Source organism: Rhinolophus hipposideros (assembly GCF_964194185.1).
Source record: "Rhinolophus hipposideros genome assembly, chromosome: 9".
NCBI lineage: Eukaryota > Metazoa > Chordata > Mammalia > Chiroptera > Rhinolophidae > Rhinolophus > Rhinolophus hipposideros.
Genome location: NC_138055.1, coordinates 41,571,277 through 41,596,304, shown reverse-complemented (window position 1 = coordinate 41,596,304; position 25,028 = coordinate 41,571,277). Strand labels below are relative to the sequence as shown.

General features: G+C 35.7%; 1 protein-coding gene across 8 annotated transcripts in view; it reads right to left on the bottom strand.

Moving 5' to 3' along the window:
* BICD1 (BICD cargo adaptor 1) overlaps positions 1–25,028 on the bottom strand; it is a 310,361-nt gene that overhangs the window by 161,242 nt on the left and 124,091 nt on the right. For 4 of the 8 annotated variants that reach the window (XM_081058306.1, XM_081058305.1, XM_081058308.1 and 1 more), the window contains exons 4-7: positions 20,314–20,739; positions 11,806–12,900; positions 7,022–7,173; positions 4,063–4,270 (exon numbers count right to left, since the gene is read on the bottom strand). In XM_081058306.1, coding sequence (XP_080914432.1) covers positions 4,063–4,270; positions 7,022–7,173; positions 11,806–12,900; positions 20,314–20,739 — 1,881 coding nt within the window. Of the gene's footprint in view, positions 1–2,788; positions 2,983–3,952; positions 4,271–7,021; positions 7,174–8,762; positions 8,959–11,805; positions 12,901–20,313; positions 20,740–25,028 lie in introns of those variants that run through there. The other 4 variants (XM_081058302.1, XM_081058303.1, XM_081058307.1 and 1 more) reach the window with 4 other exon arrangements.

Below are 25,028 nucleotides of genomic sequence, written 5' to 3'. Positions count from 1 at the left end.
TTATAAGTTTCTACACAAATAAATCAGTGCTTCATAACTGGGGTTTTATTTTCTAATCAATAACATAATTTTTTTAATCAACTACCAACAAAGTATGAGTTACTTTTTTGGTAAGTGGCCTCCTTAGATATAAAATATATTAATTTTTGTTTACTATGTCTTAACTAATATAGTTCAGCCTAGAAAAAATAATATATAGTCAATAATGCAAATAGTTTTAGAAGCTACAATTTGTTGTAGATGTTTGGTCAGTTTTTATAGTAATTCATTTAACTGGAACTTTTTAGAAAATGCTGCTGGATTGATCTAAGAATTTATTAAGAACTAACCAGGTTGTCTGCATGATATACAATTGAAAATTCTTTGGAATATAATAACATCTTTACCTCCATCCCTCTTTTATTATTTTAATTTCAAAGAGATGATTAAAAATGTAAGGTTTATCAATATGCTAAGTTGTCATAAAGTGGTTTTCTGGCCTATTGATGATTCTGAATTCTTATCATTTACATCTCTAATCTTGTATACAGTCATTATATCTAAGGCCAATGACGTTTTTTGGTTATTCAAAACTAAAGTATTTAAGACAACACAATAGTACTCTCATCCATGTATGTTTACTAGCCTTAGGATTGCAAGATGTGTACAGTGTACGTAAAGTAGTAGAAAGATTCAGAATGTGTGGAAGTGAGAAAAATATTTTGTGGGACTGTTACTACACTGATATACTCTTTTTGACAGCAACATCAAAATGCAGCAAAAACATAAAAATGTTCATACTTTTAACCCAGTAATCTCATTCTTGAGAAAAAAACCTGAATAGATGAGAAACTGAATGCATGAAGATATTCTCAGCAGCATTCTATAATATAATAAATAATGAAAAACTATCTCAGTGGTTAAGAAGAAGTAGTGATTATGTGGTAACATCTGAAATAAAATTTATGATACAACCTTCATGAACAAAAATAAGACTAGGTAGCAACATGGAAAAGTTTATGATATAATGTTAATGATTTCCACAATGTAATGACAATAATGTAAAATATCAGGTTGGTGCAAAAGTAATTGTGGTTTTTGCAATTGTTTTTAACCTTTTAAATTGCAATTACTTTTGCACCAACCTAATACATATTCATGAAAACAATGATAAAAGTCATAAACAAAATAAAAAATTATTAGTTATATTTACTAATTTTAAAAATATTGATATAAAACCTTTTTAATTAAAATACTAGGGTTACTTATCAGTCATACCATTCTTTTCTAAGTTCTAGTAGATAATGCTACTAAATTTATCTGGCACACTAAAAAGACTTGTGGGATTTATTCAAGTTAGTTGTCCTGATGAATTATTACCATTTTGGTGATTCACAAATACTTCAAGGTACCTTCGAAGGGGGTCTAAAACAATAGGAAATGAGCTGTGAAAATAGAAACACCCAACAGACTTGTTGCTTGTTTTTTTTTTTTTTAGGTGTACATTTGTTAGGCTCTTCCAACTTATTGTCCCTACTGACTTCCTCAAACATTCTTAGAACTTTGAACATTATATTCTGTAAATTTCCACAAATCTCTTATTCCAATCAGTAGGCTGATTCATGAATCAGATAAAGAAAGTATTAGAGATCCAAAGGCTGAGGTTTACAAAAAGGAATTAAGGTAAAATGGAAGTAAATTAGGTAGGAGGTAAAGTTTAAGTAAATTAACAGAGAAAAAAAAAAATCTGTGGCAAAGCTGAAAAACTCACAGGCTACAGTAGGGGCCGGAAGGTAACAGAAACAAGTGCAACAGGCTAGGTAATGTCATAGGGAGTGAGGCGGGCTGTGGTCTACTGCAAAGCTTGCCCTTTTTAAATGCAGCAACCACTGCACAGCTCCAACAGGTTGCTGATATGCATGAATGCAGACCTAGGGCGGCCAGATATTCAGAATCATTCAAAGGAAGCCAGAAAGATAGATGTTCATGTGAAATCTGAGTTTCAAACTGTTGACAACTAACTTGAATTCGTTTTCATTTTCCATTCTCTATGATAGCCAAAAAAGTCATTGCCCTTGTGCTTATTTTGTTTCATAGGCTTCCTGTGTGCCACCTCTGATCTATAGTTAGCATACAGGGACTTCTTGAAAGGATGATCTTTATTTGCAAGAAGTCACATTTTCAAGTGAGGTTCTTCACAGGAAAAAGAAAAAGAAAAATGCAAAACAGTGAAGCTAACGTAAATTGTGAGCATATTGGTAAGCATAAATCAACAAGAACATTATAATAAGACCTAAATGTTCCTGAGGAGCAAAACCTTAGAGAATTTTAGTTTTATTTCTCTACAAGGATTGAGGAGACATTCTGAGTCACTACAAAAGGAGATTTTATTAAGATGGCTCCTTTACTGAAAGTACATTAAAAATGATAGGAACAAAATGACAAAATTTGACCAAGATGGAATTGCTATGAGCTACCAAATTGCAACTAGGATCCAGGTATGTGTCCTGCATTGTGCTTGTTGCACATTTCCCGTTATCTATCCCATTCCTTTCAACTCTCATTTTCCATCCGTGGCTGTTGTTAAAAGGAAGTCCCTGGAGAGTCCTAAGGAATGATGGTCTGGCTGAGTAAAGGAGGAAACAGGAGGCTAAGTGTAAAGGCATTTTTACTTGAGCTGGAGGAATTTACCTGTCATCAAAGTTAGACTCTGAGGATGTGGGGTGGGCATGAGTGGTTGGAAGGAAGGGGAGAGTTGTCTATTCAACTAATCATTTGCATCACATGCACCCAAGGAAAAAATGTTTACCTGGTGGAGCCACGGTTAACCTTTTTTCCTTGCTGAGCCGGTGCCCTTGGATGAATTCACTCATGGAAGGGGGGCCCTTCAGAAGAAATGATTCTGTGGAGGTGGGATCAGGGGGAACTCTTAATAAATTCTGTAGGTAGGAAGCCCCTGAAGTCCTGGGACGGCTCTGATCACAAAGGGAAGGTGAAAATTGTCTTGCAGGAGATCCAAGAAAATACATATAGGAAACAAAAAAGTTTTACTTTAATTACCTTTCAAAGCCTCACCAGTGACAACATTATTTATATTGGCATTTGACTTTTTAACATGTAAATCAAGATTTTTGCTAATTGTTTAGTTTCCACACCGGGATACAACCCTACTTGAAAACTGTATTGGATACTGAAAAAGAGATTTAACATAGTTAGTCAGTTTTAACCACAAGTAGAAAATATTTATATTATTTGATTCCTTATTGAAAGTTCCTAAAATAAAAATTTTACCATTAACTGAAAATACAGGGTAAGTAATTCAACATCCAAGACTCTGGAAAAAGGTCAGAAAATCAAGCCACTAAAAACCTTACAAATGATTTCTTTGAGCAATGTTCACATACTAAATGAAAAAGCACAAAAACCTGCTTGTAAGACAAAGGCTATACATATTCTATTCCGTTTTACCTAAATATAAACATTTTGTTTCAGCCAGTCATCAGTTTTGGTAACATGGACAAAAGTTCCCCTACGAGAACATATTCATATCCTTGCCCCATTAGAGAAGCTGGTAAATAGCACCATTACCAGAGGTACAATGACTTTTAAAATCATCACCCATGTAAAATATAGCTTCGTTCTTAATATCCACCTTTTATCTATGGATTTTTAGGTTGGAGGTGAGGGAGAGGCATATTTATGCATACAAGGAACAGCAAAAATAATGACAAGACACTTGGAAATTATATTATGAGGTGGGGTATGGGCGACACAAAGGAGTAAATAAACACAATTTTCAAAAAGGTTTTGATTTGGAAAAACCAACATTAGCAAGACCCATTTATCCACCCAGTTCCAGTTTTTCTCTTCCTTCCTTCCCTTCCTCCACCCTCCGCAATAAGAACATATCAATTTTTGCAGTTAACTAAAATCTGGCCACTGCACCATACTATAAAGATTGCTGCATGCATACCTTTTCCTCTGAGTGCCACTGCTGACCCGAATGTTGGGTGTCTGTGGGCCCTGACTATGCAGGAGGTAAGTGTCTATGGTGGGCACGGTGACTGATGCCTCCCCACTTACTTTAGGGCTGCCGATCTTGCTCTTTCCAAATTTGCCTTTGCTGCGTCGGGACTGCTCATGGTCAAACTCTAAGTCCTCCAGCCGCTGGGTCAGGGCGAGTTTTTGCTGGATAGCCATTCGTAACAAACTATTTAGAGTCTTCTTCTCATCCTCTGCAGCTGCTAACTGTCTTTGCATTTCATCCAACTGCGTGACGTATTCATCACATCTGGAATCAAAACAGAAACGTGGTCAGGGGGCCAATGGGTGGCTCAGTTGGTTAGAATGTGAGCTCTGCCGGTTCGATTCTCACATGGGCTAGCAAGCTGCACTGTCAGCAACTAGAATGAAGACAATGAGCTGCCACTGAGCTCCGGGGCGGCAGGATGGCTCAGTTGGTTGGAGTGTGGTCTCTCAACCACAAGGTTGCCGGTTTGACTCCTGCAAGGGATGGTGGGCTGCACCTCCTGCAACTAAGATTGAACAATGGCAACTGGACTTGGAGCTGAGCTGAGCCCTCCACAACTAAGATTGAAAGGACAACTTGACTTGGAGCTGATGGGTCCTGGGAAAAACACTGTTCCCTAATAAAGTCCTGTTTCCCTTCCCCAGTAAAATCTTTAAAACAAAAACAAAAAACTATGATCAGTAGAAAAATCTTGGTGAAACCGAATTCGGAATTTAGGTTGAAAAGTAATAAATGTTACTGGAATTTAGAACACTGGCCTTCGTAGAGAAGAAATGAGGTAACCTACTCTCGTAGAAAATTGGAAATAGGAGAGCAGGTTCAATAAATGATGGTTTATCTATACAATAGAGGACATGTGGGGATATTTGTTAATAGATGACACGTTAAACCCCAGGGACAGAGTTATTGTGGGGGCTGCTCATGGTGGCAGAAGAATAAACAAAGTTTCAGGTGGTGTTCACAGCATCTTAGATGCCCTACAATGGCTTTTTCTACTGTGTTCCATGCAGAAAAGTGACAAGTTTGTTATAGGCTATGCTTGTAGCATGCAAAAGAATAATAATATCTATGAGGAAAACATTTTGTTCTTTATATCTATAGATTTTATTCTAATTGAGTACAGATTGCAGCGGCCACTGCTTTCAGTGTGTCAGATTTGCCTGGATTAGAAACCTGAATACTTTCAATGATTTCTCACCCAGATGATAAAGCAATAAGTGTCAAAGAAAACCAAGACTTGCACAGAATTTGATACAGATATACAAGGCTGTCAGCCACCTTTGCTCAGGTTTGATACTTGTGCTGCAGCAGGAAGATCAGCTCAGTGATCTATTTTCCCCACCAAAGGTAAAAGCTGAGCACATACACATTTGGAAGGAAGAATTATTCACACAATTAGTCAGAGTTTTTTTCTGAGCCTATTTACCCGCTAAGATAATAATAACAAATACTCTTCATGCACTAGCAGATAGTTTAATGACTTTGTGGAGTTATGCAAAATGTATTGTACAAACTCTGAAATCAGCATGAGCCTTGTGGCCTTTTAAAGAAAAAATAGGCCCTGTAGTGAAAGAACTTGAGATCCGGGTGGCTCCCCATTTTCTTTAATCTTGAATGTCAAAAAGCACAGTAGACATATCTTAAGAAAATTCAGGGCTTAGTAAAATACAATGTGAATTGTAGGATGCTAGATATGTTTTAATTGGTCAGATAACAATATTTTCTTTTAAAAATACTATGGAGTAAGGAAATTGCTATACCTGAAAAAACAAATTTCCATGAAAATACACTATGTAGGGGTAACAATTCTTATATAAACTAGAGTGAGACTTTAAATGTCCCTTTAAAAATGTTTTGATTTTTTTTTTCAAAGAGGAAATTTCTGTTTTCTTGATTCTACACATAAGCCTGCCTGATTTCTTTCATTAATGCACCATCCTCATTCTCTGTCCTGCCACCACATAGTGGCCAGTGGTATATATACTCTTCTCCCCAAACTCTTATCATGTTTGGAGACCCAGAAGTCAGTTCTGCTCAGTGCCTGCACACCTATGTGGTCCCTCGGGCACTCAGCCTCCTTACCACCATCTCCAAGAGACTCAATCACAAATTATAAGCATGAGCCTTTCTTTCCTGACACCCAAAGAAAGCTGGGCAGATTCCTGGACTCCTATAAAACCCAACATTTTCTTTTACACTTATATCAGCTACATGTAAATTATTTACTGAATCGGCAACTAAAGCCCTAGTTATGTTTTGTGAACTTTGTACTGAGTTTGCATCAGATAAGATATATAACTGTTTTTGTTTCGGCATTGAAAAGTGACAGCAAAAACGATCACGTATTAAAAATCTCAGGATTTTGAATGCCTTGAATTAACACATTCTTAACAATCACCTGAAATTTAAAAACACAATACAGGGGCACTTCATAATGAAACTGGTAGGGGGAGGTAATAACCAATACTTGTCTAATTAATTAGTTGGGCAATGTGAAGAATTTGGTGACATATATATTTTAGAAGTTTTCATCAAATCACAGTGCATTAAAGTAAATAATTAGCTCATATGAATATTAATCTTTATTATGATGGTATTTATCTCATATAATACTAATGATAAGCACTTTTATGTATTTTAATCACAGAAATAAATTTCAGTGGTGATAATATAATATTTAGCTATTTTAGCAAGTAGGTTTTTTTTCCTTATTAGAAACTTTTGGTGGGGAGGGGTTCTAATTCTTTTGGGTACATAAGCCCTAGAAAAAAATATCTTGTATTGATTTAAAAATACTTCTATGTAACAAATTGCTTAATTCAGTACTTCCAGTAGAAGGCTCTGGAAAACATCACAAAATGTTTTAGATTTGTCAGAGTGAAGTCATTTTCCTTACATCTTACCCTTTTAGATGGTCCAGCATATATATTCAAGATATACAAAGATGCACATGTAAATTTTTAAAGTTTTTCCTCATGTACCACACTTAATCTTGGAAGAAAAACCAATTACCTTGTTGCAAACATTGCTCTCAGGGATGAGAAAGTTGCTGCATCTTCTTTCAAAGCCTTCAGTTCATTTCTAAGTTTCGTCATAGTTTCAGTCACCATTGCTTTCTCATTTTCATATTTGTTCTTGAGATTAGCTAGTGCCACCTCAGCTGTCTAAAGCAGAAAAATCACAATGCTTACAATTTTCATCAGGAAAATCTATCGTACAGATTTCTTCATGGGTCTATTACTTTCTTTCATAAAAGGAAAGTGAAATTGATTTGGTTAAATTTTATATAAATATATATGTGTACCCTGGATATAAGGCAGTTTAATGTCAAATCATGTTGTGAATCCATAATGTGGTTAAATTGCCCTAGAAGCCAGTTGTGAACCTGAGTTAGTATCAGGAGGCAATTATAGTAGTTCAGTAAATATTTAATGCAGATTGTTGAGACTGCAGGATTTTCAGACATGAAGGGAGCCAAAATAAAACTTTATACAAGAAGAATTTTATCAAGGAGAAGCTAGTGAAGAAGCACAGCTTCCAACTGAAATACAATACAACTCAAATATTCTTGTGTCACCTGTGCTCTTCAGGCCTGAAACAAATAGAATAAAAGTTATAGGTCACTGCAATTTATGACATGAGTATATGACAGTCTATATTTTACGCTTAAGGAAAAGAATTAACAAAGAACCAATTACTTTCTAAGTCTTTGCATATAGCTTCTTCAAAATGATGAATTATAGTCAAATTCAATTGTAAAATTTAATAATCAAATTTCAATAATCAGATAATCGAATAAAAATAATCAGATTTTAATAGTCAAATTTAATTCTTCACAATCTCCATAAAAGCAAAGATTCCAAAATGTTGAATGAATTAAAATATTTGCTTGAATTTTGGATATGGGCATCTCTCAAGTTCTTGGAATTACCATGTTTCCCAGAAAATAAGACCTAGCTAGACAATCAGCTGTAATGTGTCTTTGGAGAAAAAATTAATATAAGATCCAGTCTTATATTATATTACATTATATTATATTGTATTATATTATATCTGGTATTATATTACATTACAGTACATTACATTACATACATTATATCATAAAGACCCCATCTTATAGTAAAATAAGACTGGATCTTATATTAATTTTTGCTCCAAAAGACACATTAGAGCTGATTGTCTGGCTAGGTCTTATTTTCGGGGAAACACGGTAATAGTGTTTCAATAGGGAGAACTAGCCTGACACACAGTAGGAAGCAAAAAAAATGTTGACCGAATCAACGCATAAAATGAATGTATATTTAGGGACCATCTGTTTGATGCATAGCACATGGCATGAATATTTAAACCAAATTGGAAACATAAATTGTACAAACTGTTAACTACAGCTTTTCAGACTGTGTAAAATATTTAATGCTAATGAAAAAGTCCCTTACTAATGAACAATATCCATTACTAATGGATATTTTTCAGGTAGACTACCCTGGTTTTGTCACATTTCTTTTTGTGCTTGACATGAACTACTTCAACTTTCTTATGCAAAGCGTCACATTCTATAAACAGATTCTTTTTTAATTAAAACAGTGTTGGAATGGGGTAGTTTGTTCATGTTTTGATTCCAGAATAGTTTCTTATTCGTTTTGATTGAATTTAAATTCAAATTAAAATGAGAAGTTACCCATACAATAGTTCAATATGTCCCATCGTGCTATAACTTAGTTAAAACTTCAGAAGTATTATAAATTCAGAAAATTATCCAGAATGCAGAGGTTGACCTGGGAAAAATGGCCATTAAAAACTTTTTATTTTTTTAAATTTAGATACATATTCATTTAGGACAGATAAGTTTAAGTTGTGAAAATGTAGATGTAACAAATTTGTAAGCACGTAGAGCCACATGGTCAGTTATCCAAGGGGAGCAGAGTAGGAGGGAGGAGAGAAGCACAGATCTGAAATAAAAGTACAAAATTATTTATTATTTGTGAGAAATGCCCTCAAAGGACTCAACTTTATTTGTGCACAGACTGTACAAAGCTTTTTTCAGAATTAAGTAATCCTAAATATCTGTAACCTATTAGATTTGTTGACATCTGCATTTGCCACATTCTCCATACACTCCCAAAGTTGACTTTCTAAATAAATAAATAAATAAATAAATAATGTTTCCAGCCACAGAGACCTTCAAAATTATTCCCTGAGTACATCATCCTATTCTGCGCCTCTCTACTTACTGTTCTTTCTGTCTGGAATTATTTCCTCCTCTTCTAGAAAACGACTCTTTACCCTTTAAAAACAAATTCAAGTGTAATTGCTTCTGTGAAGTTTTTTCCAACTCCTCTAAGAGGCATTAGTTACTTCCTCTGGCAAAGTTCCCATAACTTGGATCACAGCATGTGTAAGAGCAAACTGTAATATCTGTTTCTATTCTGACATTCCCACTAATCTGAGTCCTCTCCGGGAGAGTAAGGACCGGGGATTAGCCTTCTTTGAATCTTTAGCATCTAGCACAGTTTAGTACATTGATGGGACTTCATAAACATTTGCTTATTTCATCGAGAGGACAATGTGCCTACAAAAAAAAAAAAAAATCCTAAAGTATATTAAAAGATTCACAGAGAATGCAGAATGCCTATTTTAAAATAGAAGATTCTCTTTTTTTCCTATACCACAGAATTCTCACCTTAGCCTTAATAATTAACATTCCACAATGTCTAAATATAATGGCTGTCATCTGTAGATACTTGAAGCTATTTATAACACATAAGCAGCACAGCAATAGACCCAACATCCTTAAAATTTAAACTAAATACATGCCTAGAAATGTATTTTTACATGTAAATACATGTGTTTTCATTCAGTTTAGTGACCCCATGAGGGTTGTGATTCTAATATAATGCAAATGGCAACACAAACTACTGTAAAAATAAAAATTCATCCAGGAATGCTTTGTTCTCCTCTGAATTCCTATGGCACTGTTTATATAACCATTCTAAAGTGCTTGACGCGTCCTACCGTGTTTCCCTGAAAATAAGACCTAGCCGGACAATCAGCTCTAATGGGTCTTTTGGAGCAAAAATTAATATAAGACCTGGTTTATATTATATTATAAATATAATATAATATAATGTAATGTAATGTAATGTAATGTTATGTTATATTATATTATATTACATTACATTACATTCTATTATATTATAGAAACCCAGTCTTATATTATAGTAAAATAAGACTGGGTCTTACATTAATTTTTGCTCCAAAAGATGCATTAGAGCTGATGGTCTGGCTAAGTCTTATTTTCGGGGAAACACGGTATCTTATAAACAATTACAGGCATGTGTTGACTAGTAGATTACTAGTCACTTATTCTTGCATCCCTACTTACTACCTGCCATGAAATATGTAATGAATGAATGCTTGTTCACAAATCAGTCTCTCTTGGCTGACCAACCATTCTATCTTGACATTTTTCAGGCCTAAGTTTCTACACTGTTAATATTCACCCTTCAGGAAGAAGTCAAAGAAGTTATCTGCATGGCTTGACCAAGAATGCTCAGTATATTATGTCCTTGATAGAGGTTTCTAAGTCTTACCTAATGTGGTATTAGTTATTTATAACCACTCTAAATCACTGGGCCTTTGGATTACAGCAGTGTTTATGGTAACAAATTCCTTCATTCTGACCTCAAATTGCAGTCAGATCTCTCACAAATTGTTTATGCACCCTACTCTTTTCTATTTCTCTGAAATGATGGCACAAAATGAGGTCCTATTTTTGCTCTTAGATTTATAAAAAACATGTTTATAGTGCAAGCAATATTATTGCTTATGGCATAGACCTCCAAATTATATCAGTGGATTTATGGGAACTGCAGATAAAAATGCTAGAAAGCTGCACTATGTATAACATAATAATAATGTGGTTTTCCCTGGACAAGGGCAAAAGGAGAAGGAACTCTGAATCTGAAACTAACCCTCACTTTCTACCACTAGCCCTGCTTACGTTTCCAAGAAGGTGTTTGATGCTTTGTTGTTTCTCTTTATCAACACCCCTTTTCAAAAAGCAACCTTCTCACATGTACCTTTCAAGGCTCTGTTTCCAGAGAAACTAAAGAGAGGTTAAAAATATTTTCCTGTCTATATTTCATAGCACTTCCACCCAGGTAAAGCTGGAGGGTGGAAAACAAATTCAGTCATCAGGGAGATCCAGGAATTAGTCAGGTAGGGTCTTGTTATAGCATTCTTACTTATTCTAGGACAAGATCCATGGTTAAGAAAAATTCTCTATTGCTTTAGCTCTGACCCAGGTGAATTAGCATCCCAACTGAACCTAAATTTCAGATATTTGGTCACTGACAGAGCTAGCGCACATTCTCTAGAGAGCTCTCCTCTGTTTCCTCCAGCTAACTGCCAGTGTCTTTCTTGCTGTATCTCCCTGGTGTAAGCTGCCATGCTAGCCTATTCTGCCATCCCTCCATCTCCTGTTTTCACACTCAATGACAGCTGGAATCCAGCTAAGTACCACCTGAACTGCCTTTCTATGTCTGCATGGATCTTCTCCTTTTTTCCTGCTTTAACTTCCTCACCTCCACCTAACGGGGCATAGCTATTTCATCCATTCACTCACTTAAAAATAATTCTTACATTCTGGTCTGGCACTGGGATATAGTTTGCTTCATTTCTCTGCTGACCAGGAGTCTGAACTCTCATCCTGATGATAGCAGACACTCAAAAACATTGAAGGATAAACTAGTTAAGAAAGCATTAACTAGCATGCATTGTCAGTAGAATGAGATCACCTGCTTGTTGGCTTTCAGCACTGCCCTCAGTGTGGCGATCTGCTCCCGTTTGGTGCTCAGCAGCGACTTGAGCTTGAGAAACTCTTCCATTAAGGCTTCCTTGTCTTTATCGATCATGGGGGCCAGCTCCCGTGCTGCTGCTCTTTGGCGAGACAGTTGCAAGGACCGGTCCACAGCTTTCTGCAGATGCTTGATTTGGTCCCGGATTATGGCATTAAGGTTGTAGATATTCATTGGCTCTTTGCGGATGTCACTTGTATCTAATACTGGAGATGACGGTGGGGCAGTAATAACAGGAGAGATGGTGGGGGTCTTGGTTGGACTTGGTTCTTTGCTGGCCTCTGTGTTTTCTTTTGTAACTGGTTCAGAGGAGGCCCTCGTTTCTACTGGGGATGACACACCCCGCCTGGCTAACCGTGGAGACAAAAGTCCCCTGGGATCATCAGGACCTTTCAGGCTCCCACTACGGGTGACTCTGCTTTGCCTATAGTAATCCAGCATGACCCTGTTGGGGGTTTCATTATTACACAGACATACATGGTGGTAAAGCTGAGCTAGCTCCTCACTAAATGTAACCAATTCATCCTGGGCTGTATTAAGGGTATTGTGATTTTCGTTGGCTATGCTGGTCATCTTTTGCAACTCTTTCTCCATGTGGGCCATCTTCTCTCCACTCTCCCTGGTGGTTTTTTCAAGGCTTGTCACCTGCTCATCATACATTTGGATCTTACTCTCATACTTGGTCTTCTCTTCAGTATGGTTTTCTACAGATTTATTGTATTTCTCCTTTAAGGTTTTAATTTCAGCTTTCAAATCTATCACCTCAGTTACCGCCACTCTGTATTTGCACTCCAGGATCTCTAAGCCATTGATATCCACCTCATAGTCATGGGTCTCCTCCCCTGAGTCCCGGCCCTTTTCCCCATCCAGCTCAGACTTGAGCTCCTTGCTGTTCTGCAGGCCCCTCATGGCATTGACATGTTCCGTGAGCCGGTGTACCCGTTCGTGCTGCTCTGTCAGTGCCCCCTTGGTGTGTTCCAGCTGTGTCTGTGACTCCTGTAGATTGGCCAGAAGAATGGCCTTTTCCCGCTCTACCTGCAATGGCAAAAAGAAAGTCTCAAAATGACTTCAATGAAATGTCATTGATGAATGGAATCCACTCACAGTCAGTCATATATACATTTCAAATGACGGCAGCACAGCCAATGTTTCCCCTATTTCAAAATAAATTGGAGTGTATCTTCTTACTTCAGCAGTTCCAATAAGTCAATCAATCTAAAAGTACATCATTCTAAAAGAATTATGCTATGCATATTTATCCATCCAAGTTCTCATGTATTATACACATACACTCATAGAACTTGCATGTTATTCAAACAATCTTATTTTTATCTTTTAATGCTTTGCAGAAAACATAACATGATTCCAAGAGATAGTACTTAGCATTGTCTTTATTTTGAGAGCCTTAGAGTATGTCTGCTCCTTAGCTCATGTGGGATAAGTGACTGTCTCAAGGTGCCTATGAGTCATCTTTTTCCTTCCCAGAGCTTCACCCCAAAACAAGCTTAAAACTTAAGGCTTTAAGTTACTAAATATTGCTGAGAACGCTACCCCCTTAAAAACAAGCATTTAATCCCCCAACTAGACAAATAATAAATGTGATGACTTTTAATATAAAAGTCAGAGAATATAGGGTTTTAGGGCTCATAGAACAATTTACAGATCATTTCAATTCCTTCAGTCCCAATTAAGAATTTTTAAAATTAGTAATTAATCTGAATAACATGACAATTTTATTATTATATAGGCAGTAAGTATTATTGTATATTGAAAAATATTCAGGTCTCAGTATAAAATACTATCTCATTAAACATATGAGTGTATACAATCTCAATGAAAATGGATTATTTCAGGAGTTTTATTGTTTTTCTTTTTCTCTTGAAAATTAAGTGAATTTGCTCTGAAAAGTCTAGACATCATTTGATTAGTATATACAGTTACAACACACAAAGCAACTTCCAAAAAGCCCTTTAATGGAAAAAGCCTTAAAATAAAAACAAAAATTCGACCAGACCAAAATGTCCTAAAGCTTAAGAGGCAAAAGTGTTATAATGAATGGGGTAATGCCTTTAGAAGCATTTCAATCTGTATGCTGCCAATTCAGATTTGACGTAAACATTTTCTAAGTCTGAAAGGGTAAGGCTATCAGTTTCTTCATGATAGCACCTCCAGAAAACATCACATAGAACTTTGTCTCTTTTGTGTATGTATGCTCCACATACAGTGCTAATTTCCACACTCAACACATCTCTGATGGAATCACTTGAATATGGAATGGTATCTAAATTTTACACACACACACACACACACACACACACACAAATACTTTTTCTAGACAATTAAGGTTGGCCTGACAAAAAAAAATTACTAAATTATGGATAATTTTGTAAAACTCCAGCATTTTCTCAGCTACTGAGACTTACAGTACCTTAAATTGTATTTGAATTTCAGTGAGCAGATACATTGTACTTCAATGAATACAAAGCACTTTAAAGATTAAAATTACTATACATTTTAAGTGTACTATTTTAGTCTCCATTTATGAAGAACTTATCCAAGAGAGACTTGCTGAGTTAATTATAATTTTCTATAGTGACTAATAATAGTTGCCTATTTCTCATTTTACAATCTTCATCTTCTATCTGGAAGTTTTTTTGCCAGATTGTTTTGCCATATAACCTGAATGCTAAATTTGTAAACTGTTTAATCATTGTGAGTATACAGTATATTCTATTATTGTTGCTCTTATGCCCCATAGAAATTATTTTTAATTTCACGGAAAGTTTACCTTTTCAATAAATACATTTGTGCATACTGATTCTTTTGTGAAGGAACAAAAAAAAGGATATCCAAAACTTTCATGTGGCCCAGCAATTCCACTCCTAGGTAACTACCCAAGAGATTTAAAACCTATGTGTACACAAAAACTTGTATATGAATGTTCATAGCAGCATTATTCATAATAGCCAAAAAGTTAAAAAAAAAAACAACACCTCAAATCTTCATCACTGATAGGTGAATAAATAAAATGTGGTATATCCATACAATGAAATATTATTTGGCAATAAAAAGCAATGAGGTACTAATACATGTTACAACATGGATGAACCTTAAACATGCTCTGCTAAATGAAAAAAGTCACACATAAAAGACCACACGTTGTATACTTCCATTTATGTAACAGGTCCAGAATACGCAAATCTATCAAGAAATAAAGTAAATTAGTGGTCACCTGGGGTGGACGGTTCCAGGGAAATGGGGAGTGGCTGCTAACGGGTATGTTGTTTCTTTTTTGGGGTGATCGAAATGTTCTAAAATTGGCTGTGGTGATGGTTGCACAACTCTGTGAATATACTAAAAATTATTGGATTATATCCTTTAAATAGGTGGATTGTACGGTATATGAATTATATCTCCAGAAAGTTCTTAAGAAAATCCATGTAGATTCTTCCCCTGATTGCTGTGATTACAAATGTTCCTTTTAGGTTCACTGATATATAGTAGAAAAGTAAGGCTGTGAAATGCATTTGCCTACAGAACTATAAAGATAGTCTTTAACTAGAAAGCCTATAATATTTTTTTAACTACTTATGTTACCAACCTCGTACTAGGAAATTGTATTTGACACATTAAATCTTATAAACCAGGAGCAGACTGATCTTGTTTTAATTAATTTTACCCCATAAATATTCTGTGTCTTTGTTAAGTACAGATAACATTTGATTTATTTGACTCTGTGCAGCAAGTCCACTCACTAGGTTTTTGACTTTGAGCAAATTACATAACATATTTGTGTCTCAGTTTCTCTACTGTAAAATGGGGATAATTACACTATTTACCCTATACAGTTGCTATAATCATCAGCCAATTATATAGATAGATGGAGAGATAGATGATTGATAGATGATAGACAGACAGACAGATAGATAGATACACGGTGTTTTCTCAAAAATAAGACCTAGCTGGACCATCAGCTTTAATGCATGTTTTGGAGCAAAAATTAATGTAAGAGCTGATCTTATTTTAATATAAGACCGGGTATAATATAATATATAATATAATATAATATAATATAATATAATATAATACCAGGTATAATGTAATGTAATATAATAAATACCGTGTATAATATAATATAATATAATATAATACCAGGTCTTATATTATATTGAAATAAGACCGGGTCTTATATTAATTTTTGCTCCAAAAGACACATTAGAGATGATGGTCTGGCTAGGTCTTATTTTGGGGGAAACATGGTATATATATATCTACATAGTTATACAGATATGTAGATCTATATCTATCTATATCTATCTCTCTATATATATCTATATCTATAGACATAGAGAGAAAGAGAAAGAAAGAAACATAAACTGCTTTGAACTCTTACAGGTCATTTAGGAAATTGACCACTTACTATCATTATAGGAAAAATTAAAACTGCCTTTAACAGAATGGCTCTAAACGCAATATGAATATTTTTTCCACATCTAGAGGATATAATAAAATATCAATTTCGGCTTTACAGAAACTGTTTTCTCACATTACATGTGAGATTGTGTATCTATTGTGTTGCTGAAAAAAAAATCCAAAGAGTTTTCTCCAGCTTGGTTTGACTCTCTGTGATGTGAAGTTAAACAGAGGCTGTTTTATCAAAAGCAAAAATTTTAGCACAGGCATAGACTCCTTTAAATAGGTTAAGTAATTTCGTTTTTCCAGACAGGATCTACTTTTTTCATTCTAATAAACTGATTAAGGTACTTGACTGTCACTGGAAAATGTCAATTATAATCTATTGGCAATAACTGAGTGTTGAGGGCACCAAAAAGCCAAAATAATTTACCCAATAATACCCTGAAAAATTTCTCTTAGTGAATAAAGAATGACACTAATTGAGCTGTTCACTCTCAAGGTCTATTTTCAAGTTTATAGGGACTCTTAGATGAATAAAATGCATTTTCTTATATGTATTTTTCATATGTATGTGCATATATGTATACAGAGGGTGCCAAAAAATGTATATATATTTTAAGAAAGAAAAAAACTGTATTGAAATTGTAATACTCAATATGTACCGATAACTAAAGATGAATATAAGTCATGTGTATACATTTTTTTTGGCACCCCTGGTATATCTTAATTTATTTACATTTGTGTTATGTGAAAGTTAGCATTATTGGCTAAATTGAAAATATTTCTGTAATGTATTCTATACCCTAGGAAGAAATATAGTTTAGTAAAATATTCACTTTGATTTGCTCTGTGAAAAAAGCACCCCCTAATTTAGACATAGACTTACCATCCCTTGCCTTTTCCTAAGCTTGATGTATTGACTGTTTTTTCATAAAGTGGAAGTGGCAACCTTCTTGACACCTCAAAAACTGATGGTAGGTTCCAGTGATAATAGTAATATAAAATTTTGTGACCTATGCATGGCTTCATATTTACCATCTCATTCATTCTTCACAACTCTACAAAGGAGGCATGGGATGCTCACTGAGACAGAAAAACCACAGGCAGTCAGGGTCATGGCCAAGGTGGAGGGGATTAACACGGAGACCATAACACAGCCAGAGGAAATAACTTTTATAGCTAACAAAGCCATTCAAGCTGCAGAACCCGCCAAAACTATCAGCTCAGGTGTAAGGGGTGGCGGGGAGCCAATCAGCTTACAGAGCCCACCAAAACTATCAGCTCAGGTGTAAGGGGTGGCGGGGAGCCAATCAGTTTACAGAGCCCACCAAAGTTAACCGCGCAAACCACACAAGTACAGGAGGAGACCAATCAGCTATGACTCAGAGACATAGTTCCTAGCATAGCCCTGATGGGTAGGTGGGTGGGTGGGGGCATTCCATTTTCAGATACCCCTCTCTCCTGAGAGCTTTTTCTCTTGCGCTTTACAATAAAACTGTACTGCTTAACTGTTGCCTCTCTGGTCTGCGTTCTCATTCTTCAGGTACGTGAGACCACGAATCCCGGGAACACACCAGACACTAGGATCCTATATCATCACCATGGTTACAACAGAATTATCTGCAGATTGTATACCATACAACGCTAGGGAGCACTACTTAAATTTTAGTTGTCGTAGATTTTTATATTTATTATTATCATTTCCCAGCAGATGGCAGTATGATATCCTGAGGAAGGACATCTGTTTTTTTTCCCCTAATTCCAACAAAAGCCTTACAGAGACTTGTAATAGGGCTAATTTATTACCTTCCCCTTTATGAATGCCTTTCAGAAGTGAAGCAACTCACCAAACATTTCTGAAACAGAAGGCAGAAACAGATTTTTTTTTGTTTTGTAACCACACAAGAACTTCATTTTTTAAGTATGACTTTTCCCTTAATTCAAGCTAACATTGTTCAGTCTAACTGAACTATGATTTAGTTGCTTTCTTTCAACCAGACCCTTCCATCTTTATATATACTGCATATCCAATCCCTTAATGATTAAACACTTAGGACAGTAGGCTCTGGTCATCGTCAAACTCAATCTTAAGTACGTATAATGTCGCAGGTCTGTCGACCATGACAAAGATACAATAAGCAGACCCCAAACTAGAGCAAAATTTCTGTCAAGCTAAAGATTACATTTTGACCTCAATTATGTTTTAGCCCTGGAACCGTGAAAGTGGAACGACCCCAACAACCATATCCTCACAACACCAGACAGGACAACTCCATGGCTGACATCAGGTTCCTGATGCAATGATCAACCATCTCCTACCCTAATTCCAACGAAGCAGAGCCCATGATCCCATTTGCCACCATGACTAATGATTTTTTCCCTATATCATCTATTCCCCACAGGCCATCAGGGAACCAGATCTCAGAGCACCAGCTCACCTGTGTCTCCTGGCTTGGTGCCAATTCCCTCAAGAAACCTTTCTTTGCTGCAAACTCCTGTTGGTGTCTCATTTGGCTTAGATGCACTCAGGCAAAGGAACTCCTTTAGTTCAGTAACACTTTTCGGAAGCAGATTACCGTGTTTCCCTGAAAATAAGACCTAGCCGGACCATCAGCTCTAATGCGTGTTTTGGAGAAAAAATTAATATAAGACCCGGTCTTATTTCAGTATAAGACCCGGTATAATATAATATAATATAATATAATATAATATAATATAATATAATATAATACAATACAATACAATATAATACTGGGTCTTATATTAAATTTTGCTCCAAAAGACACATTAGAGCTGACGGTTCGGCTAGGTCTTATTTTTGGGGAAACACGGTATGCAGAAGTTAGTTAGGTAAAAGTCTATATGAAATTCATTTTCTCCTGGTAGCCAGGCCCTCTTACCATGATTCAAACTAAATATTGTGAAAACCAAATTCTCTTTTAGCCACCAAAAAACCATGCGCAGGTAAAGTGCAAGATATGTTGACTGTTGATGTAACATTAAAAATAAACCTTATAATAAATTAACTTCATTGGCTCTCTAGTCTTTTATGTATTTCTGCTAATCTCAGGTTTCAGTCATCATTTCTGTAGAGGTAGAAATAAGTGCTGCTTGCTGTAAAAATAAATGACTGCCAGAGTCTGAACAGCCTCTAATTATCCGCAATAAGCCAAGAACTTTGGAGGGATAAGCCTCAAACTTTATCACCGAACAAGCTTGTTGAACCAGATTCCTGGTTCAGTAGATTTGTGTGGAGCCCAACAATTTGCAGTTCTGAGAAGCCCCCAGGTGATGAGGACAGCGGTGATGCTGTTCCTCAAACAAGATTAGCACTGGATTAAGGTATATCAGGAGGCAAGTTGCACAATGAGATCAACTTAAACCTGGGACTTTTCACAAGACATTAGATTGGAAGATGCTAAAAATGTAGTAAGGCCTGGCTTATGTTGGAATAAGAACTCCTTGTTTCAGATTTACACCTGTGCTGTATTTTTAATCATATGGTAGCCTTGCTATTAGATTGATGCAAAAATAATTGCAGTTTAAAAGATTAAAAATAATTGCAAAAACTGTAATTACTTTTGCAGCAACCTAATAGTTCGCCCATAGAAAGCCCTTTGTGTCTTTAAAAGCTTACTGTGTGAAGTTTAACCATTGTTCTTGAAGCTACATATAGTTTTTTTGTGTGTGATGGAAAAGTTCGTTTTCTGTCATTTCACTTGTGTATAACATCTTTGCATTCTTTTGTTAGTCAGACATGTATCGAGATTCTTGCTGCCTTTTCTCCATACCTGAGTGCAATCTAATTTGTAGCACTACGGCATTAATTTCTTAAAACAATGCAAATGAGAGATTTATCTTCAACACCTCTTCCGTTGTGTCCTTCTGAAATATTGCACTAAAGTTGCTGGTTGAAGTAGCAGTATTTTAAAAAATAATATGGAGCTAAAATGTGAGAATAAGAAATCCCACAACGTGCTGCCTACAACCTGTTAAGAAATTCACTCTAACATCCCTAAACAAAATTCTTACCTGCATAAGTTGCTGCTTCAATTTCTGTATTTCTGAAATGTTCAGCTCACTGAATAAGTCAGAAACAGGGTGTAGAGACTCTCCTTTCCTTAAAGTGGGAGTCCGATAGTCTCCATTCAGTTTCACAAGAGGTCCATGGATATGTCCATTCATTTTGTCATCATTGTTTGGTTCACTCCCTTCCTCGGCAAACTTGAGTCCATCTACCGAGATGCTGATATGGTTATCATTGAGCGTGATGTACTGAGAGAGCTCCTTCCGCAGGTTATTCTTTTGCTCCCTTTCATTTTTCAAAGTCTCAAGGGCTTCTTCTAGTTGGTGCTCAGCAATCTCTTTCAACCGGATGGCATCTTCCAGCTGGCTGTTCAGCAGCACCGTCTCCTCCTCAAATCGCTTAATCTCATGCTTTAAGCCTTCATATTCAACCTGAATCAGACAGGATAGAGAAGATTGATAAAACTAAAATTTGGGTCTTACAAAACTGCCATTAGACACTCTATGGAACTAATCATTAAAAAGAAATCAAAACAATAGTCTACAAAATAAGTCTAAAAAGCACATAGTATATACACCCTTAAGGTAACACAGGATGGTTTCTTTAGAAGATATATATATATATAAATTCACTTAGAGATGAAAAAGGTGTCTTAGAATTTCTTTTATGGATTCCAATGGTCAAAAGGGGGCACTGTTGGCCTAATAAATCAGGGATTTTTGTTTTGTTTTATAATTGTTTATGAGCCTATTCATAAACTATATGAATGAGCCTATAAACTATAAAAAGTAATATGATGGGTACGGTTGATTAGCTCAGTTGGTTAGTTCGCAGTGCTCTTAACAACAAGGTTGCCAGTTTGATCCCACATAGGTCTCAGTGAGCTGCGCCCTCCACAACTAGATTAAAACAACTACTTGACTTGGAGATGATGGGTCCTGGAAAAACACACTTAAAAAAGAAAAAAAAATTATATATATATATATACATATATATGTATATATATGTATATATATATGTAACATGATAAAGTCATATTAAATACTAATATAAACTATTTAGTTTTAAATTTATTTGTGTTTATATTAAACTTATATTTTAAAAACTAAAAGATTGGGATCATGCACCATTATCATTTTCATATATTTCTATCCTCCCCCCACAACCTTCTTCACATAATTTCAATGCAATGGCTTGTCTGGCGCATGCTAGGATAACAATTTTCGATATAGGTTTGCCTGATGTAACAGAGACCTAAATAAGAGTAACTTAGTTGAGATAGAAGTTTGTTTCTCTCTCAAATAACAGTATGGAGATAGACAGTCAGACTAATAGACATCTCTGCTCCATGATGTCTCAGAAATCAGGCTCCTTCTATTTTATTGCGCTGCCTCCTACTCTGGTCCACAGGGTCTTAGGTGGCTTGCCATCTTGATCATATTCCAAGCAATGGGACAAAGTAAGGGGCACACCCTCTCCCTTTAAGGACATGTCTCAAAGGTTGCCCATATCAGTTCTCCTTATATCTCACTGACCAATACTAGTCATAGGACACTTTGTTGCAAGGGAGGTGAAGAATATATTCTTTACTCTTGATAGCCTGGTGCATAGTTAAAAATTAGGTCATACGTGGGAGAAGGGAAGAATGGATACTGATGGACAACGAGCACTCGTTTCTATACAGTGTTAATAGAATTTCACAGGTCCATGATAGAATCATTCAAAAGAGTCAAATTATGGAAATCGCTTGGGATAACAGTGTTACATCATGGTTTCTTCCAGGCCTGCTAATATACTATGAAGTCATCTTCCTCCTTACCTTCTCATTTTCTTTCCCTGGACTACTCAACACATCTGGTTACCAACCTTTTCTAGTATTTCAACCAATCCCCTGACTGCCTCCAGATTGTGAGATAGCTTACATTGGTAGACATTAATTTAGTTTGCATTGTAGACCTTTTATTCTTTAATCCTTGTTAAACTGATGGCTTAGACTATGGGTTGTCAAATATTACTGTCTTTTGGACGAAATTCAGCTCATCACTTACTTTTTGTAAATAAAGTTTTAGTGGAACACAATCACACTCTTTGGCTTACATATTACCTATGGCTGCTTTTCACACTACACTAGTAGGGTACTTGGAAGAGAGACTGTATGGCCTGCAAAACCTAACATATTTATTCTCTGGCCCTTAAAGAAAAAGTTTGCTGACTCCTGGGCTAGACTTGAAGACATTGATTTAGTTTGTATTGTAGGTTTTATGTTTTTTGTTTTTTAATTCAGTGGTTCTTATTTAATTGATGGTAGACTTCCTTCCTATAAGACCTAATTTCTTTCTATCTGGGCAGCTCCACTGACTCCACTCACTGGTTCAAGCTCCTAGTATTTATCCAGATGTTTTGTGTTTCTCTGCGTAGGCAAAGGCTGACATCTGGAAAACTCTCATTCATCTTTCAAGACCCAAGTCAAGAATCTAATCCTAACTCCGAAGTCTACATTGACCCACTTAGGCAAACAGCTCATCCGTTTCTAGTACCATCATTGTAAGGCGATATCACATGATTAGAGCCCCAGGAAACTGGATGAAACAGAATATGAAGGCACTTAAAAATTGGTACTTAAAAATAGCATCAAAGTAGTCACCATGAGAAAAATTAGTACTTTGTTGGGATTCCTTATAGCAACTTCATAGTTTAGTAGCTCTTTTTATTTTTAACTGCATGAGGGTTGGGAATAGATTCCATAATCTTCAGAGTTAGGAACTCTCAAGATTTTAATCTGGCCCTGTATTGCAAACCCTAGCACATAATTTTAATACGCAATTACATGGATGCCTATGAGTTTATTACCTGCCTTTCCTACTGGAACTATAAGTTCTGTGAGCCACTGGCCATGCCTTTTGTCCTTAAAAAAGTACATGAACTCATAGAAAGATGCTCTTGAAATACTAGTTAAACGAAAACAAACTGAACTAAATATGTTCCTTAGCTCTTTTATGATATTATTACCTGATCTAGAAACGCATCCTTGGAGGAAATGTTTTTCATAACAGAAGTATAATTGAATTATTCATTTTAACAAGGGTTTCTAAATGCTTAAATATTTGAGAGCTTTAGTGCAATATATGAGATATTAGGGACATAGAATTTATTGTTTCTCCCTTTCTCCCATCATCACATCTCTAAAGTTTAAAACCAATATAATTTCCTGCCCTATATCATGTAACACTGGGACCAGGCAAATTTCCCTGTCCCTGTGTTTATTAATACCGGGGCCAGGCATGAAAACGGTAGCTGCTTACAGGAAATACTTGCTCCTGGAAGATGAGACCCAACTAAAACTGTTTCCCAAGACTCATGTCCAGACCCTCACTAGATTGTACTTCCTAACTCAGAACTATTACGTCATAAACTCAGTCTATGCAAACCCGTTTCCCACCATGCAAAACCCAGTCCAGAGCCTAAAATCCTATGAACACCCTTTCTTATATCTCCCATTTTGAGACAATACTAAGGATCTGTCAAGGTGGTATTTTACTCAAGAGGTCTAATAAACAGCTGTGCTTCATCAATGGATTTTTCTGGTGGTCTGTTTGGGGAACTGACAGTTGACTTGACCTCTCTTATGACTGCTATTTCTTCCTACACGTCTTTCAGACACTCTTGTTTTAAAAAGCATAAGGGTGTAAAATGCATTTATAAGGTTGGACCTGATTTTATTTTGGACACAGAACCAAATCGGCACATAGAGGGAAGTGGCTAAAGTTTTCAGGCAACTCTTATATATTTATTCTAATATATTTCTAATATATTCTAATATATTTCATACTTAGGATCACATTGGTTTTATTGATTATAAACCAATAATTGGTTTTATTAATTATATTAATCTTAATTTTTAGTTTCCTCTCTAAGTTGAAGAGTAAATTTAAGAGAAACTTAAAAGAAAAAACCAATTTATTCATTAATTCACAAGTATTTATTTAATGCCTTCTGTGGGCCAGGCTCTCTTCTAGGTGCTATCTCATAGTGGAGGGAGATGGAAAATAAATAAACCAATACACAGAAACTGTAAAAGAAGTAGGAAGTGCTATTTAAATAATTATTTAGAAAATAATCAATAAATGGCTAATAGGAAATGAAATTTCAGAAGGAAAGAATCTTCTAGTTCTTTGAACTAAGCATTTTACAATGCTAGTAGCTTTGCTGTTTAGAGAAACATCAAACCAGACTGGAGGAGTATATTTGGTGTAAAGAGCTTCAGTACAAAGCAACATCCAGACCAGTTTTGAGGTTGCAAGCCAGACATCATCATCTGTTTGAAACAATCTATGGTATTTGTACATAAAATATTATATTGAATACTTCATTAATCAGAAAAGAATTTATGATGGATGCTAACTCCTGTAAATAAAGGCCAACAGTAGGGTAAAAAAACAAACAAACAAATAAGCATTTTCTTAATTGTGAGACTTGTGACACTACAGTGCACCCATTTGTCAGGGAGTAAGCCAGAATGGCCCTTTGTATGGAAAATGATTTCAAATTAATTAACTAGACACTTAACTGGGAAAATTACCATATTGCATCCAGAAAATAAAATTAAAGAGATGTATACATTTTCCTGTTTGTTTGGCTCTTTTTCAAATTTCTGAGTTAGGCGTTTGCTTCCCATGTTTTAATTACTGCGGGAAGGGCATGGGTAAACTGTAAACAACCA